This window comes from Siniperca chuatsi, linkage group LG1 (genome assembly GCF_020085105.1).
Source record: "Siniperca chuatsi isolate FFG_IHB_CAS linkage group LG1, ASM2008510v1, whole genome shotgun sequence".
NCBI classification, from domain to species: domain Eukaryota; kingdom Metazoa; phylum Chordata; class Actinopteri; order Centrarchiformes; family Sinipercidae; genus Siniperca; species Siniperca chuatsi.
In genome coordinates, this window is record NC_058042.1 from 15,294,238 (window position 1) to 15,312,333 (window position 18,096).

At 37.9% G+C, this 18,096-nt stretch overlaps 2 protein-coding genes across 7 annotated transcripts; one reads left to right on the forward strand and one right to left on the reverse strand.

Annotated features, from left to right (window-relative positions):
- Window positions 1-4,139: 4,139 nt before the first annotated feature.
- On the reverse strand, window positions 4,140-8,151 carry sdhaf2 (succinate dehydrogenase complex assembly factor 2). The gene is made up of 4 exons (XM_044209147.1): window positions 8,015-8,151; window positions 6,888-7,111; window positions 6,118-6,227; window positions 4,140-4,865 (listed from the first exon to the last, which is right to left on the reverse strand). Exons 1-4 carry the CDS (start codon window positions 8,039-8,041, stop codon window positions 4,735-4,737), a joined length of 492 nt encoding a protein of 163 aa, XP_044065082.1. The 5' UTR covers window positions 8,042-8,151; the 3' UTR covers window positions 4,140-4,734.
- LOC122882073 (cleavage and polyadenylation specificity factor subunit 7-like) lies at window positions 8,100-17,982 on the forward strand. 6 transcript variants are annotated; one of them, XM_044209135.1, is made up of 10 exons: window positions 8,100-8,236; window positions 8,872-8,967; window positions 9,524-9,727; window positions 12,759-12,862; window positions 13,043-13,188; window positions 13,291-13,633; window positions 13,886-13,989; window positions 15,458-15,602; window positions 15,736-15,968; window positions 17,651-17,982. In XM_044209135.1, the coding sequence occupies exons 2-9, from the start codon at window positions 8,881-8,883 to the stop codon at window positions 15,962-15,964; spliced, it is 1,362 nt and encodes a 453-aa protein (XP_044065070.1). In that variant the 5' UTR covers window positions 8,100-8,236; window positions 8,872-8,880; the 3' UTR covers window positions 15,965-15,968; window positions 17,651-17,982. The 6 variants fall into 6 exon arrangements, with proteins under 6 accessions (XP_044065070.1, XP_044065034.1, XP_044065053.1 ...); XM_044209099.1 differs by having other exon boundaries at window positions 8,122-8,236; window positions 8,841-8,967; XM_044209087.1 differs by having other exon boundaries at window positions 8,217-8,299; window positions 8,841-8,967.
- Window positions 17,983-18,096: the final 114 nt, after the last annotated feature.

The following is an 18,096-nucleotide window of genomic DNA, read 5'->3' on the forward strand; positions in this document are numbered from 1 at the left end:
GATACTTCTGGCATTGTTATGAATTTTTCAGAAGCTTGTTTTTAGTATTTCTTCTAGTCATAATTGTATTACAACAAAAAGGTTTATTCAGTTTAGTTGCGTCTACACAAAGAAGTACTCAGACCCTTTACTTAACTAAAAGTACCATTTTGAAACTATTGAAATAATTTATCTCTTTTACAATTATTTGAATATTTTAGAGGTTAACCAGCAACTACTTGGTAAATGGACTGTACTTGTATAGCGCCTTTCTAGTCTTCCGACCACTCAAATCGCTTCACACACTACGTATCACATTCACACACTGATGGCAGAACTGCTCATCAGTACAAAGAAACTAATTAATTATTCACACACACACACACACACCGAAACCACAGCCCTTGGGAGCAATTTTAGGTTCAGTGTGACATGTGGGCTGGGGGAAGCCGGGATCGAACTGCCGACCTTCCGATTGATGGACGACCCACTCTACCACTAAGTAGTTACTTAGTCATTCTGCTAACATCAATAAGCAAGGGGTCTCAACTAGACACAGATTGTAAGGCCAGAAAGGTTAAGAAACTCTGGTTTAATCTTTAACAATATGTGATCTTTTCTAAGCTTATTACATGTTTTTTAAAAAAATGTAAAATCCTAACCTGAAATGTAACTAGTAGCTATAGCTGCCAAATAAATGTAGTGGAATAAAAAGTACAATATTCCCCTCTGAAATGTATTGGAGTAGAAGTAGAAACTGGCATAAAATGTAAATACTTAAGTAAAGTAGAACTGTGCTTGAGTATATGTTCTTAGTTACTTGCCACTGCTGCATGAAGGATTGATGCAACTCAATTTACAACACAAGAATGCTGTCTAAAACCATGAAGATCTGTGTGTAAACTGGGAGACTTTAAGAGCAGTTTTCATCTAAGAAACAAATTTCACATAGACGTGCTGCTAACTAACTGTCAATCTCAGTTCAGTCTGATTTTGGGTGTTGATACCATCAACTTCGTTTGTAGAAGTTTAATTGCAAATACATGGACCAACTGATAAAGCCACAATTATTACAGAGATTGCTGGAAATACACAGCCACATTTGCTCTCTATTTTCCTCTCTCTTCTAGCTCAGGCAGAAATAATAAGGCCAAGATTTTAAGGGTAATTAACATGGATCTTTGGAATTGGTGCTGATCTCTAGAATTAAGGAAATTGCCTGCTCTGCCTCCTACACACTACGTTTCACTGCATCTTTGACACAAGATAACATCTAGGAGGAAAAACTGTGTGTATGTAATGTTGAGAAAGGAAGTTTAATTTACTAACTTATCTAACATCCACAAAGTTAAACCTGGCAGAAGTATCTCTTACTAGTGAGAGCAGTTTCCCTTTGCGCTCCTCTGCTCACCACTCTCCAGCAGACATGGGAAGACAAGATGAATGCTAGGGATGCTGGTGGTGGTGGAAAGAGAGAACAAGAGAACATGAGATTGAAATTTCAGGGGAGCAGAGGGTGACAGCAGGATTGAGGATAAAACAGAGACTTGTCACGACATAGGAAGCATCAGTGGAGGATGACAGGAGCGCTGGGCTACAGATAGGCACAGTGGGTGTGCGTAGTTAACTGATGAATATACACTCTAAACAAGTCAATACAATAAAGATGTGAATTTTGCTCCTGTGGGAACCACAGGTGGCTCTTTATTTTCTTTAAGGCAGGGAATTGTGACAGTCAGCATGGTTCACATTAAGCTATTGTCAAATTAATTGTTGTGTGTTGTGTAGGACATTTACACAGACACAATAAGGTGATTTTATTCAAAATCTTTAAATAATGGTTTATTTCATTCATTAAGATCAGTGGTGGAAGAAGTATATAAATCTTTTACTTACTAGTACAAGTACACCCATGTAAAATGACTCCATTACAAGTAAAAGTCCTGCATTCAAATTACTACTTAAATAAAAATACATAAGTATTACCTGCAAAAATAATCAAAAGGGGGAAAAATGGCCCCCGTGATATGTATTACATAGTACAATATATTATTATATACATTATTATTAGATAGTTAAAATGGATGCATCAATGTATAAGCAGCATTTTACTGCTGTAGCTGGTTGAGGTAGGAGCTAGTTTTAACTACTTTATATACATTTAAGTATTTTAGTCCAGTGGTTCCCAGCCTAGGGGTCAGGCCCCCTCCAAAGGGTCACAAGATAAATCTGAGGGGTCATGAGATGATTAATGGGAGAGGAAAGAAGAAAAAAAAAACGACCTTCTGCAACATGTTTGTATTTATATTTTGGACTTTTCTTTAATCTCTTTTTTTGTGAAATATTGGATAATTTTACCTCTTCAGGCTTTACCTACTGTAATGTCACTTTGGTGGAACTACCAACAACTCATAGACTGTGAGTGCAACAAGCTAACTCACTAGCTTAGGACTTCAAAGTTCTTTTGTACTCAACACAAAACGTCAGTGAATAAAAGTCTCGAATCCAAAGTTCTTTGTTTGACTGTTTAATTATGAATCTCGAAACATAACAAATTTAAAACTTAGGATCTTTACTTTTCTTACAAATTAACTGTGTAGTTCCATGTAGGTCAAAAGACTGTGTTGCTCCAGAGTCCAGTGGCTTCTGACTGTTTCGCAGGGTTCTATTTCTTTCATACTAAATCTAACAGCCAATCAAATTGCATTATACTAGATCACTGGCTAACTGTTTACATTCCAATTTCTACGTTTCATTTGCAACCCAAGTTTTTCTCAGATTTACAAAATAAACTCTAAATATTATTACTTCCATAGAAATGGCTTCAACATAGACAACTGAAATGTGACAAAGGCCACCAACTAGACACTGCTTCTTTGTAAGGGGTCACAAAACAAAAAATGTTGGGAACCACTAGTTTAATCTTGAACAATGCACTGTTTTTTATAAGCATATCATATATTTTTTAATGTAAAATCTTAATCTTAAAAGTAACTAGTAACTATAGCAATATTTCCCTCTGAAATGTAGTGGAGTAGAAGTAGAATGTTGCAGAAAATGCAAATAAATACCTCAATTGCAAATAAGTACCTCAAATTCTACTTACGTACAGTACTTGAGTAAATGTACTTAGTTACTTCCCACCACTGATTACGATACATGGTGAGACAGATGGCAGAAGAGCAAAGAACACACAGAGGGGAACCCTTCTGACATCACCTTGGTCTATTTTAGGACAAGCTGAGAACATAAAAATGCAAGGCTGGGATTCTTAGTCAACATATCTTCCCTTGAAGGTGACGAGAAAGAAAATACACATCAACTTTTGTCTCATATCTGTAAGATTGCCTTGTTTGTGTAACACCTAGGTAGTGGATCATGTGTACATTATTATTCTATGGGCGTACACAAGCAGGCTTGTCATCGGTTTTGAGATTCTGTGCACATCCTGGCCAGAGGGCATTTCCCTTCTGCTCTCAGTACAAGGTTCCACTGAACCGACATGACACACAGTCAGGCAAGATATTTTCCCCATAGCCAACACACACCAGTCCAGTGGTGGTGGTGGTGGTGGTGGTGGTGGTGGTGGTGGAGAGAATTATGACCTTGTTTACATAGCTTTAAGCAAAAATATATGTGGTTTAATTGGAAACTCGGCTTGAGAGAAAATTTCACTGATGCTTTGTTGTAATAAAAACTCACTGCCTATTCCCTGGCTAAGATCTCTTTCATCCTTAAATGCAGTAATGTAGTAACATAAAGGGATTCTTTTGTTTTTTTCAAGGTAGCTTGCACCTTCGTTTTCATCATCTATAAATCACTGCATAAAGGTTTGAAGGTCACTCAAATAAATATGACAGCTGAGGACTGATATCTTCACATTGTATCTGGCATGAAAAATAAGGTATGTGAGATAAATGTGGTTTACAGGTGAGCCATTTGCCACAGAGATATTAAGATCAGCAGGTGCTTCTTTTTGACAATCACTGAAAAAAAGGGGATCTGCTTCCACCTGGTGTCCATGTACTGATACTGCAGGTAACACAATCTTCATCATGTAACAAAACTGTTCATAGTGTCATTCACAGGCACCTCCAGAGTGTGACTTAACCCTCTGGTACATGAAAATAGTAATAAAAGATTTGACATTAAGCAGCTAATAACAGTAGAGCATCAACATTTATTAAACAACCCATAATGTCTGTAATAGGCACAGTAAAATCATTAAACAGAAACAAACCATGACAATTTAACAAGGTCACTAATGAGTGAGTCATTGTGTTTGTTTAATTGTCTAGTATAGAAACAGATAATCACCTTGTATCTATTTATCAAAGCTGGCTTGTTCAGTATGCATCTCACACATTGAGCAGTTTTAATTTACAGTCTTGAATCACAAATTTACAATAAAATTAATGCAAAATATTCAGAACACCATCCTAATATTGTGTTGCATCAATCCAAATCTACAAACTTCCCTCAGCTTCCAGAAATCTTCTTCTCCTTATAATAACTGACTGGCGTTAACAGAAGAAATAGTGGACCAAGCCTTTCAGGAATATTTCAAGGAGAGGTGTATAGTACTAGATAGTTAAGTTTATTTTGCACTCCACAATATTTTGTACATTTTCCTGTGTATAACTGGAGAAACACAGCTGACATCTGAAGGATTTTTCTGGTGGGTTATAGCACTGATATTTCACCAAGCGCCCCACCTAAAATGAGTCTCTGTGAAGGTCTAAAGGGCCTCAGACCTCACTGACTTTCCTTTTCCAGGTACTCCAAGCTGGGCGCATCTAACCTCTGTTCATGGTTGCGATTCTTTGTGAACTCCTTCAGCATATCCATGACCTCTCCTTGGTAAACGTCAGGGGTGGGGTGAGCTTCTGTAACCAAAGAGAGAACAGGTTTAATTATTTTACGTTTCCAACTTTAAAATCTTAATTGGGGAGAGAGTGGTGTGGGGTGGGGTGTGGGGTGTGGGGGGTGTGGGGGGCAAAGTGAGATTTCAGATTCTTTCATTTATACAACAAAATGAATGATAAGACAGATGGCTGAAGAGCAATGAGCACACAGCACACAGAGGGGAGCCCTTCTGACACCTCCTTGGTCTATTTTAGGACCAGCTGAGAACCAAAAACTGAAAGGCTGACGTAGGCTGATTCAACATGATATTTTGCTCCTGACGATAATAAGAAAGAAAATGCACATCGTTTGTATTGGTTTCATTATAGTAATGGGAAAAGGCAAGAAACGATGCAGCTTCTCTGTAGAAGACATTAGATTCTTGTGTCCCCTAATTGTAAGGTCTTCCTCATCTCGAAGAGTATAGGGCTCATTCAAGGCTTCTAAATGCGAGGCTTATGTGAAATTCTCTGTTTGTTAATTTCAAAATGGAAACCATCTCAACGAATAACTTAGTAGCATGGTTATTTGTTTCAGTGAAGTGAGGCTGCCTGCAACTGTTTTTATTTGGTTTTTCAGAGTGGTGCTGCCAATTGCATGTGTTAATGCTGTTCTCACAACGATTCTGTTTCTCGGCTGTTATGCGCAACAGAACAGACACATAACTGAATCAAATTAAGAGAAAATTAGAAGAATAAAATGGTAAGTTATACTATGACAGTGAATGAGCTCCCAGGGTGAAGTCCAAGCCAAAAGGAACAGTAAAAAACAACAAGAGAATTTAAGTTAATTTGTAAGCAGAGCTGGGATTTCATTATTTCAGCATCAGCAGCCATGAATGACAGTTAAAAAACAAGATCTTTTATAATTATTATACCCACTGGAGTTTTCCATATTTTGTTGTGTTAAAGACTGAAATGAAAATTAGAAAGTCTGATTTTTTTGTTACTGTCAAAGCAAATATTTGTTATTTGCAATTTGTATAAACATTAATATTGCAAAGTTGAAATGTTTTTGTGTCATTAAATATTCAAACATTTTGCAGTGAGAATCATTAGTATATCCAAATTCACTTCAGTGTCTGAAATGTGTCTTGACTGGAGTCGATCTGTTGGCAGTTCACTAACTTGTGATTTGCTGTAATGTATTATGTCTACTGTACTAATGAGATTATACAGACAATATCTCATGTCTGAGGAGAAACTTGTCAAAGAAAAAGAACTATTCTCTCACCTGTTGCCCAGTAGTAGATGTCCCAGTCATTGCTTGGTTCATTAATCAGTCTGTCATACTGCTGCAGCTGGTTCTCACTCATTGTGTTCAGGTATCGCTTTGCAAAAAGGCTGCAAGCGAGATGGAGAATTCATTTGAGTCTGAGTCTTTTCTCTAAATGGAAAGTCATAGTTAATGCTAATTATCTGAGCGGCTGGTGAATGGACTGTTCACTGGAGACTTCTTCTTTGTGCTCCTTCACGTTGCATTACTGCCTCCTCCTGGTTTATGTCCCGTTGTTCTGTATTTGTTAAACAGCCTTCTTCTGCCCTCCCCACTAACCTCCATACTCTAAAATACTTTTTACATGATCTCTAACAATCCTAATCTCTGTAGTTGTGTAACCATTTCCAGTCTTTCTACATGATAAAAGTACATGTTTTACCGTTCCTGCCTCCTGACACTGCTCACAATGACCTGTGGGATGTTCTCCTATAATGAAAAGTGTGTTGTTAAGATTACTATGTCCGATTCTCATTCTTGCCTGCTCTTTCCTATTTTTACACCTACTTCTCAACATCCCACCCTCTTCCACACTGTGAACTTAAATTAGAAAGTGGACAGCATGTAAAAAGTCTTAAAGGGGACAAAAAAACCTTGAAAAGTTGGTCACACAAGCTGATCGCACACTTGTACTGTACCACTGCTCTAAAGTGTGTGAGTGGGGTAAATTAAATAACATCACCAATATGACCAGATGACATAACAGAAAAACAGTACAATTTAACAACCTAAGCAAAATGCAGTTCTCCAACATGCCCCTCTTGCGGCTCTCATACAGCAGGCGGCGCCTCTTGATGTCAGTGGGCTCGCCGGGCTTCTCCTCCCAAGGGGGCAAAGGGATCTCAATCAGGTCACCCCTGGTGTCATCTGGTGCATCTCCACGGTAACCACGAGATGATACCAACCCTGTGACTGCTGGTCTCCATGCTGCCTGGCACACCCCTGCCACCAGCTGAAAGGCAACAAACACACACGTTTGGACTAACATGATCTTGTATTGTATCCTCCTATATATATGTGAGTCAACTGAGATAATTCACTGTGCAACCTGTTCAAAATTAATTAAGGGTTTTAGGGACTTTGTTTTGCTGATTGTTCTGTTTATTTTATGTTTACTGTGACATGGCGGTCTTTATACTCTCTGAGAATGCAAAATGTGAGTCACACTGAGACCAAACCATTTTTCTGTATCAATTTAGGTTCATTTATTTATCCAGCAATCCATTCGTTATTTTGACCTGTCTTTCCAATGAAATACAATTAATATATCCTATCATATGTGGCTGGATATGCTCCGTGTCTCTGTGATGTTTTTGGTCCTCTCTGTCATCAGACTCTTTCTACTTTACTTGTTTTTTTTACACTAGGAGATTGTTTGTGGCTTGGATGCATTGGCTGACTGCAAAAACACAGTTGAATAATGTAACACCATGCATAAGAATCAAATCGAGCTATAACTCCTTTTCCTTGTATTAATGCAGCTCACAGTATTTTCCATTAGATAAAGAACATAAAGTTCAGTATAAAATTTAAAAGCAATACATCGATGCAGTCAAAAAAGAGAGCGAAGCAGAGGGGAATCGCATAATATCACACGCTGCCCTGTTGTACAACAATTTACTCCTGGATTGTACAAGTGTCCTGACTAACCAGCAGGACACGCTTTTTGCATCAGGGCTATTTATTTACAACATTAATAAAAGGTTGCTACATCATATTATTGCATCACACTAAAACATATAAATTAACGTTACATTTTAGAAAGTCGACGAGCCTCTAACGTTCCGGCGGCTGTAGCACTAAAACTTCAACCAACAAATGTAGAAATAAATGTATCGTTTACTAGACAACTCACTCTTTTCGCAATAACAGAAGACAGCATTTTAGTCCTCTTTCTTGAGACGTTGAGAGACTTCTAGATGAACTGCTTCCTCGCTGTGGAAATATTATTGTCGTCTGAATGTCAGGCACACAACAGTGAACTTACACAAGCAGCTCTCACGTCACAGAAGCACACGGGAAACTAACGAGGGGGGACAGGACACAGCGCACGGACACATGACGCCATATTGCTAAGGTAACTGTAATGTTTAGTTAGCCATAGGAAAACACAATTGGCATCAACTTGGTATGGTTAAAGGTTGTTACTTAATTCGTGTATTTTCAGTTATCTTATATAATCAGTGTAGCAGCTAAATGCATTTCTCTCACATCAGAATTTGAAGGGGCTTGACCATAGGAACTAAGGATTGTTTGTTGTTGTAAACGGGTAAAATATTTCTGACGCACTTCAGTGTTCACGTAGCTACTAAGCTTAGCAACATTAGCATTAGCTGATCAAAGAGAGAGCCTGTAGTAGTCAGACACTATTTGAATCTGCACTAATACACGACAAACCGTGCATGTATTTTCAAAGTGTTCATTAAAATATTATTCATTTACTTATGTCCGCTTGCCGTATTCTCGGTTTGTCATCCTATTTTGTTTTAACGTTAGCTACGGTATCATTTTTTGCGGACTCGAGCGGGACGTTGGTTAACGTTAGCTAACGTTAGAAACAAGGCGTAACGTTAACAAAACATATTCAATATCGACGGTGCACCTATTGTCGGTATGCACTGATAATAAAGTGTGTGCATGTGCGAACTACACTGACAACAAAAAAACCCCAAACAAACTAGCTGCAGTGCCATCAACTGGATCACCTTTTAGGCCCACGGGATGGCTGCTGCAGGACCTGCAGCCGGACCAAGTACCTCCAAGAAGGATATCATAGATATTTACAGTGACTTGAATCAAAACGACGAGGTGAGTCTGACGTTTACAAAGCGTTATTTTTCATCGCAGCAAATGCATCAGTAAGAGCAGCACGAAGGTGTAGATGTAAAGTTGTCGGCCCCTTGTTTTGGCTTTCATAGCCTCAGGTACAACATCACTGAAGTCCACCTGCTTAGAAAAGTCTCCAATGAATTCATTTGAAGTTGTGCTGTCATATGTTACAGTGCGTAGACTTGTTTCAGCATTTGTGTCAGTTGAGTTAGATTCAGTGAAAGTACTTTCATCCAGTTTTGTAGTAATACTTTTTCTGGCAACTTCAGATATCCCTCTAGAGTAGTAAATGCACTGAATCAAGTAGGATATCAATATTAATTTTTTAAAATTTATGTTCTGCCAAAATCCCTGTAGTATTGGGGCAGTTTTAGAAAATATGGGAATAATCCCCAGCCATTCAATACTTCCTGCCACCGCTGCTAGGATTTGAATTTCTTCTAGCAGTGTTTTGTTCATTGATGCTCCATGCATTGAGATACACAGGATGACAGCATATAAGATGACTTTGTTGCTTTTTTTCCATCCCACACAGGATTTGGACCAAATTGCTGAAGCAAATGAACTTTTTGATGCTGTTCTGACTGGCTCAGTCAATCAGGACAAGAACGTTATTACAAATGTGGCACCTCCTAAGGAGACACCAGATAAAGAGGAGGCTAAATCAACAACAGTGAAAAGTCAAAAAGGAGGGAACTCACTGAGGAGACTGTCATTATATATTGGAAATTTCCCCTGGGTGAGTAACACCCTCTCAGTGTTAATGTTAATTAGATTTTTTATTGTATCGTCCAATACCATTTCTGTTGTTTTGTTCACGTGGGCTTGCCTATCACAAGACAGTTTGACAAAATGAGCGCTGCGATGCAACAAATGCAATAAATGTGCTCAATTATCTTGGATCTGGTTCTAAACTGCAACCTGCATTCCTCCTTCAGTCACTTTTTTCATATCAGAATTTTTATGTCTGTGTAGAGTCATCTCATTTCAGGTACTGTAGTGTAATGCCAAGTCAAATAAAACATTCAACCTTTGTTTAAATAAGCATTGTTGTAGTGTGTTGTCAGTTTTCATGACACATCCTTTAGCGCTTCTATGAATGACTTAAGATGTGCACATCCTTTACACCATTTGTCCTCTCTGATGTGCAGAAGCAACATATGTCAAACTGAAGTAATCATCATTGAATAGAGGTGGTAGCTGGTGTGCAATACCGTGGTACAAGACAAGTCAAATGAATTTATTGAATTGATGAAGTGATGCTTTTTCATAGCTTCACTACACATTCTTACATTTTTGCCTAAACTGACCACAAAAAAGGCAGCGAAAGGTAAATTAAGGGGGGTTATACAGTCCACTTCCACCCTAGAGGCGAAGAGTGTGAATAGGACAAGTGTATATTGGCTTGGATGAGATTTAGCCAGATGGCACTTTTTTTGAATAAGTGGCTTCAATTACGTCTACATCTACTTCGTGGCGTGGCATCTCCTCAATTGTGAAGGTTTTCATGTGCGATACACATCTCTCTTGTCCAGGTACTGAGTCCAAAAACAGTAATTGTGTTATCTGCCTTTCAAGGACTCACAACACTGGTAGACGCTCCCATTTAAAATTTCAGTTTTATTACAATGTTTGAGCCTAAATTTTCTCAAAAAAATGTACTTTTCCTGAAGTAATACAATATAAATTTAAAGGGCAGCGCTGAACACTATTTATTAGAATGGCAAAACATCCTCTACTTTCCAAAAGATCTCCAGTGGATTGTTTTACTTTGGCTTGTGTTGATGCAATAGAATGAGCCTCGAGTTGCCTTAAAAAAAGCAGTAATGCAAAATAGAATTCAAGCTCATCCAGGGGCTTGTCCTAAGTTAACCAGATACCTTGATAAACCTGTTCTTTGAACAAGGCTCCTGGTTAACTATTAAGCATTTCGTTGTCCTCAAGAATCTCTTAACACAACCCATTTCAAATGCATTTGGCTCAAAGTTAAATTAAGTGTGACCTATATGGAGCCAGGACAGTGACTTTAAAATTTGGCATTGAAAACAAAACCAGAACTGAAAAAAGAAACATTAGCATTGAAACATTTGTATTGGAAAAAGTTATTGTGGCACTGAAAAAAGTTTCACTGAAAAATAAAACGCAGGCATTAAAAATGATTAGCCCTACTGTTTTTGTTCTCATTATTCTTCCTTCTTATTTTTCTCTGCTAAAAGTGTTCATGCAGCAAAATCCATAAGATCAAAAGTCACCAAAATTGGCAAGTGGGTTGCAAATTCCACCCACTATTCAGACTACCACCGCTCGTTTTGAAATTATACAATTTTAGACCTGTGTCTTTAAGTTAAATTTTACATAATACATAATTCAAAATTGGCTATTGTAACCAAACTTGGTGCACGTGTTTGGATGCTAGGTCCAAGCTTTGTTGAGTTGTCCTGGGATGTTCTGCCTCTAGGGCGTGCCACAAATGCTAAAAGTATATACCTCATAATCGGCTGCATGGATTAATACAAAATTCGGTTTGCACAATCTAGGGTCATGACTCAGTTGATGCATAAAATGTGGAACTGATTGATTAAAATGGGTGTGGCTTATTATAACAAATACAGTACATCCACTGATGTGTAACTAATGTTTGCTTTTCTGCAACCTATGGTCCGTCACATATTTTTCAAAACATGCTAAATCAATTAACATCTGTATCTCCACAAATTTTTATTCAAATGCTTCCAAAATTGACACAGACATTCTCTTGTTGTTCGAATGGTGTTCAGATCATGCATGTGGTATTTTGACACCACATGCATTTCATACCACGACTTCTTTGAGGTCATACTACGTTGAAGATGTTAGCGCTGTTGTTTCATGGCTTTTGGCGGGGGTTTGGACTAGTGTTGGTTTGGGCCCAACTGGGCATATATCTCATCCCTACGGCCTTCGCCTTAGGTTTTAACCAATAGCGAATGCAGTTAGAGGGCGGAGCATGTACGACATAGAAATAGTAGGTACCTGGAGATGAGCAATGCATATAGGGTGGGTGCTACTTCACGAATGGTAGTGACTGCAAGAAAATAATTCTTCAGGTGCCGAGGAAGAGCCTCGTAAGGGTGAACCAATAGCAAAGCCCGTTAGAGGGCTACGCACGTACTCATAGAACTGGAGTTACATCCAGGTAACTATCATCTCTCCTTGCTGACAGAAAGTTGAAAAAGAACCGCTGTCACTGGGAAAAAAAACTGACAGCGTAAAAAAACCCTGTCAAAACTGAAAAAAGAATGACATGAAGAAAAAATCAGAAGATTGTCACAAACCAGACAGACACACAAGAATGCAAAAAGTATCAAAACAAAATGAATTTTTGTTTAATGCCTGTGTTTTATTTTTCAGTGAAACTTTTATTAGTGCCAGTACTTGTTTCAGTGCAAATACAACTTTTTCCATTATAAATGTCACAATGCCAATGTTCCCTTTTTCAGTTCAGGTTTTGTTTTCGCCAAATTTTAAAGTCGCTGTCCTGGTTCCATAAACCTAATGTTACGCTTAGCACCTGTTTTAAATGACAGTGGGATGTTCTGAAACACATCCTGAACAATTTATCCTAGTTAACAAAACAGTTTTACTCAGTGCTACTACATATGAATCTGTTTCTGTCAATCAGCTCAATTTCTGTTTCTTCAACAGTGACACTATTTATCAAGATCAAAAGTAACTATCTACCATCCTGTCATTTTCTCCTCCCCTCTTCCCAAACCTGCTTCCACCTCCAGTGGACATCTGACAAGGACCTCACATGCATGGCTCAAACTCTGGGTGTGAAGGACATCATAGATATCAAGTTTGCTGAGAACAGAGTCAATGGCCAGTCAAGAGGGTGAGTGGTTGCAGATCTAGTTTTTATAAAATATTAAGAAATCTCCAAAAAATAAAAGCATTTTGTGTGAGTTCATTTGGTTTTTTTTTTGTAAGAAAGGAAGATTGTGTTCTGATTTGATTTCTGTGACTTAGTGCTAGTAGCCATACATGTGTTGTTTCTTTCTTTTCTGCAATACAGATATGCAGAAATGGTGGTAACCTCAGAAGAATCATTAAAAATATTGTTGGAAAAAATTCCTCAATGTGAACTCCATGGGGAAAGGATAGACTGTCGCTTTGCCACTCGCCAGAACCTCACCGTGTTTGAGGACACAGCAAATAAACGTAAGAGCACCACAATCTTAAAAAAATACAGTTGAATTTACATCATATTGCAAAATGTTAGTATGACTGCCATCTTTCACAAAAACAATGTGTTCTCTGTAGGTATACCCATGCGTGTTAATTCCAAAGATCCGAAGGACTCAGATTCTTCGGAAAAGATTCCCTCATTATTATCACAGGAATCCAGCCCTCCCCCTGTACCTCCACTTTTTCCATCACATCCAGTTGCAAACAGGTTTCCCTCATTACCCAGCTCTTTCCTTGGACAGCCACCTCTTCCCTTCCCACATATGCCACCAAACATCCCTCCACCCCCACTACCCCATTTGTTCCCTCCTCATCCAGTCCATGTTCCTAGCCAACCATCTCCCAGTCTGCATATAAATCCAGCATTCTTCACACCAGCACAAGACGGGCACAGCAGCAAAGCTTACAGCCAGCAAAAGTGAGAACATAAACTGTTTTATATTTATAGCTATACCACAAACAGTAATAAGTGTTTTTCCCAGTGAGATAAGATGAAACTTGTGGAAAGTGGATCTTTAAAGCAGCAAAAAAACAGGATGCAGAGAGGAATGCAAAATAATAGAACATGTGCACATAATTAAGCACATGGAACATATATAATTTTAGTAATATTTTGTGGTGATGGTTAAATAATCTGTTAGTCAGTATGACAACAATCTGTATTTTTCAGACACACACCTCAAAGTACAGGTGGAGATTTTGAGGAGCTGATGAACAGAAATAGAGCTGTTGCCAGCAGTGCCATCACCAAGGCTGTGTCTGGAGCAACAGCTGGTAAGTACAGCTGATCAGATTCTGTTAAGTGGAAGAAAGAACACAGAACTTAGTCATGTGGAGAAAGGACTGGTGCCTACCTATGACTGACGGACATATGGAAGACATTTCTTTTTATATTTTCCTTTTTGAATTTATTAATAATAAAACACTGTTAAATACTGTGTGTCATTTACATAAGTACTCAGACCCTGTATTCAGTGCAGTTCTCCTTCAGTTATTTAAAGTCTCTGAAAACCTGGTTTCAAATCTGAAATAATTTCCTTGCAACATAAAATAATCATGACCAAAAAAAACAAAATCAAAATAAAAAATTAACCTTAGTTGTTATTTACTTAAAAGTTGAACCCTCAAAAACTCAGCTTTTCTGCTTCATCAGGACTGTGTGGTTGTGGTTTGATCAGATTTGATTAACAAGCCTGGCAATACAAGCAAATAACCCCCACAGCTGTCTTCACATTTGATTCAGATGTTGCAAAATTCTGATTGGTGCATGGAAAAACACAACATCACCTTTTTCCAACTGAGCCCTGCCCACTTCAAACCAGTTAGAAGAGCTCAGACTAAACACAAAATACAGAAAATCTCTTTTGTAAACTGACCAAAATTGTTGTAAGTTTGACAAAACATTTTGTTTTCATGTAGGACTCATCACTCAGAATAAGAAGCTAATTGAGAAAGTGGGTTTTTAATTTCGTATTCTTGAAAATTAATGCACAAGAGTAGGTAACCACAGCTTTTGTTACATGATCCAAGAGTCCGTTTATTGCCTTCTTGGCAAACTCAAGGCACATACCTTTTATGTGGGAGTGGCTTCCATTGAGCCACTATACCATAAAGACTTGATTGATGGAGTGTTGCAGAGATGGTTTTACATGAACTGTGGAGCCCTGTGTGTGCTCCTGGCAACATTAAGTGCTTCAGCAATTCTTTTTAAAACATGCCTTGCCTTGATCTGTGCTTCAACACAATTGTTATCTCAAAGGTCAACAGAGAGTTCCTTGGACCTCATTTAGGCATGTGTATAGCTTTCAAAATCCTAGACATCTAAAAGATGATCAAAAGAAACCGAATGCATCTATGCTCCATTTTGAATGTGACTCTAACGGGTCTGGACACATGTAAATGAAAAATTTCTGTTGGAATTTGTAATAATTATTGCAATTATATGCAAACCTTCCTGTTTTCGTGTTGTCTATCGGGTATTGTGGGTAGATTATTGCAAAAAAAAAAAAATCTGTTTCAAAATGGTCACTAGACAACTATAACAACAAAATGTGGCAAATATGGAGGTGGCTTAAGCCCAAATGCATGTGAGTGCTTGACATTTTTGCCTAACTTTACTCTATGTGGGGGGTAAATGTCAAATAATGTCTTTTTTATTAAACCTAACCCTAAGAGCGTTGAAGTGCTTAACTACTTAAAAGCAACTGTCTCTAATATCTAATTTCTCCAATTGCTAATGCAGGAGACTTGCGGGTCGCCATGGAGACTCTATTAACTGCCATTGCCATCATTAAGCAGTCCAGAGTGTACGGAGATGAACGCTGCCAAGCCCTGGTCACCTCACTCAAAGACTGTCTAGTCTCTATCCAGGGCAACTACGGTTACAGGTTTGTGTAATTATGCTTCAGGACTCTCAAACAAAATGCATTTTTTTTTTCCATACAGAAACTGAATCTGAGGATGTAACTATCATAAGCTTTTTTATCAGTCAGTATCAAACAAATACACATTTCTATGTAGGGGCAGCAGTCGTTCTCGGGACGAAGAAAGAGACCGTGACAGGGGTCGTGACAGAGATCGAGAGCGTGACAGAGAACGTGACAGAGAACGTGAAAAAGAAGGTTCTTCTGGTTGGGAAGTTGCGGGAATGTCTCGAAGACGCAGAGAACGCTCCTGGAGCGGTGAGAGGGACAAGGAACGCTCGCGGGAATGGGAAAGGCACAGAGATCACAGAGACCGATACCGCTAACTTGGTAAGCTTCCCTCTAATTTATATATTTATTTTTCTTCCATCAGACTGTTTTATTATTTGCTGTGTATTTGATTATCAGTTCCATTGTTGGGTTTATTAGTACATGTTGTATCGTGTTGAGCTTCTGTGTTTTGGAGTACATCAAGACCACAACAGAAGACTGAGAGAGACTGCCCAAAAATTGCTAAACATAATGGGAGTTTAATATCACAGAGCCATACAGGGGTGTTGGTTAGTCTCTCTCATACAACATCTTTTAGCTTGCTTGCTTAGTGACCCCAATAGTGCAGAATCATTATCATAGAATACAGTAATAACAGTTATTGAGTAATTCCACTACCTACAGAATTTGTATCTAAGCAAAGGTCACAATGGTTCAACCCTCTGGACCTCAGTCATGCACTGGGTAGCCCTGAGGCCTTCAGTGTAACAGCAGCTTATTGCTTACAGTGTCAAAACAACATAATTTATGTTTATAAATGTCTCCTACTATGGCTGCATCAGTATATCACATCCCTTTAAAACTACTGTTCGTCAGACCAGATCCCAGGATTGACTAACTCTTGATACCCCACCAGTAAATACTGAATGTGCACCATATATATGGAATGAAGGACATTAAAACTTGAAAGTGTCATTCCATTGGATGAATTTCATCTTTTAATTTTGGACCTTTTTTAAGAGATGTCTGTGATTGTTTGTAATGTGTTTCTGTGTGACTGACTGTTTTTTGTTGTTGTGTGTCTCTTGCAAAACAGATCTTGATCTCAATGAGACTACCTGATTAAATAAAGGTTTTATGTGTATAAAAAGCTTCAACAAACACAATACAAAAATTGCTTCATATTTTATTTCATTAAGTCTTGTTACCTTTTGTAATTGTGATTGAATAGAATACAATTTTGTCAACATAGAAATATATTAAATCACATGCACATAATTTTCTGCTCTTTAGTTCATTATGAATGTCCGTCACATTTTTCCAACAGTGTGCATTTCTGGCCGAACACTTGCTTTAGTCTTAAGAGTTGTTTTAGGCATGTAATTAATTTCAATATAACATTCTGTATTTCTCCCTATATTTATTTATGTGACTTGAGAGTGTAGATTACTAGGTTTATTTTAAGGTTTTAAGCTGTATTGGATAAACCGTTTAGTTCCTAGTGCTAGTTCAACGCACCCAAAACCTTTTTGACAGATTATGGTTCATGTGGTTCAAGTGAAGGTCAGTAAAGTAGTTATTTTTAGTACAAAGTTCTTACTGTGCAATGAACTGTTAAAAGTCTGCAACATTTTACGTCACCAGACTCTTAATACATCGTCATCATCACATTTTTAGTCTTACTTCTTATCAGTATATGACGTATATAGACGTACAATCATGGCTATAACTCAATAACATATGCAATATAGTAAAGTGAGGTAAAGCATATGCATAACTTAGAGTGAAATGTAAGAAAGCTTTTCAGTCAGTACAAATATTTATAGCATTCTATAGTTTTAGGAATTGTAGCAATTGGCATAAAGTGCTAGGACAAAATGCCACTAAGTATTACTGTAGTTGTAAGGACAATTAACACACATCCTCAGAGGCTCTTGCTATATTAAGCTGCTGGCTAACACAGTCCGTATTTGATTTGTGTAAATGTGGCTTTGAAAAGTATGCATTTTTTTCCTCCCCAGACTGACAGTTTTTAAGTGTGAAGCAGAGCAAAGACAGGACTTTTTATTTCTGCACCAAGCTGTATAAAATACTGGAGGAATCAAAGGTGAGACTGAAGATGCATCTCCAAAAGTCTAAAGTATACTTTTTTTTGTTTTGTTCTCCAGTCGTCTGTACATACTGGGACTTTTATCTGCTTTAAGAAAAAAATGTGGTTGTAGATTTGTTGCTGGAACATCAGATTCCAATGCTTGCATGTGGGGGAACACCTCTTAACAACTTGTGTAATACAGTGTAATGTTTTCACTTCATTTTGTATTAAATCTACAGATTAAAAAACATTACCTGAAAATATAATTCCAGTGTTTTATTTTCTCAGGCATTTAGGTTGTATTACAGCTGCTCACTGAGTGAGCCTGCCTTAGTTTCATATACTGGTAAGACATTAAAAAACATGTGATCTTAG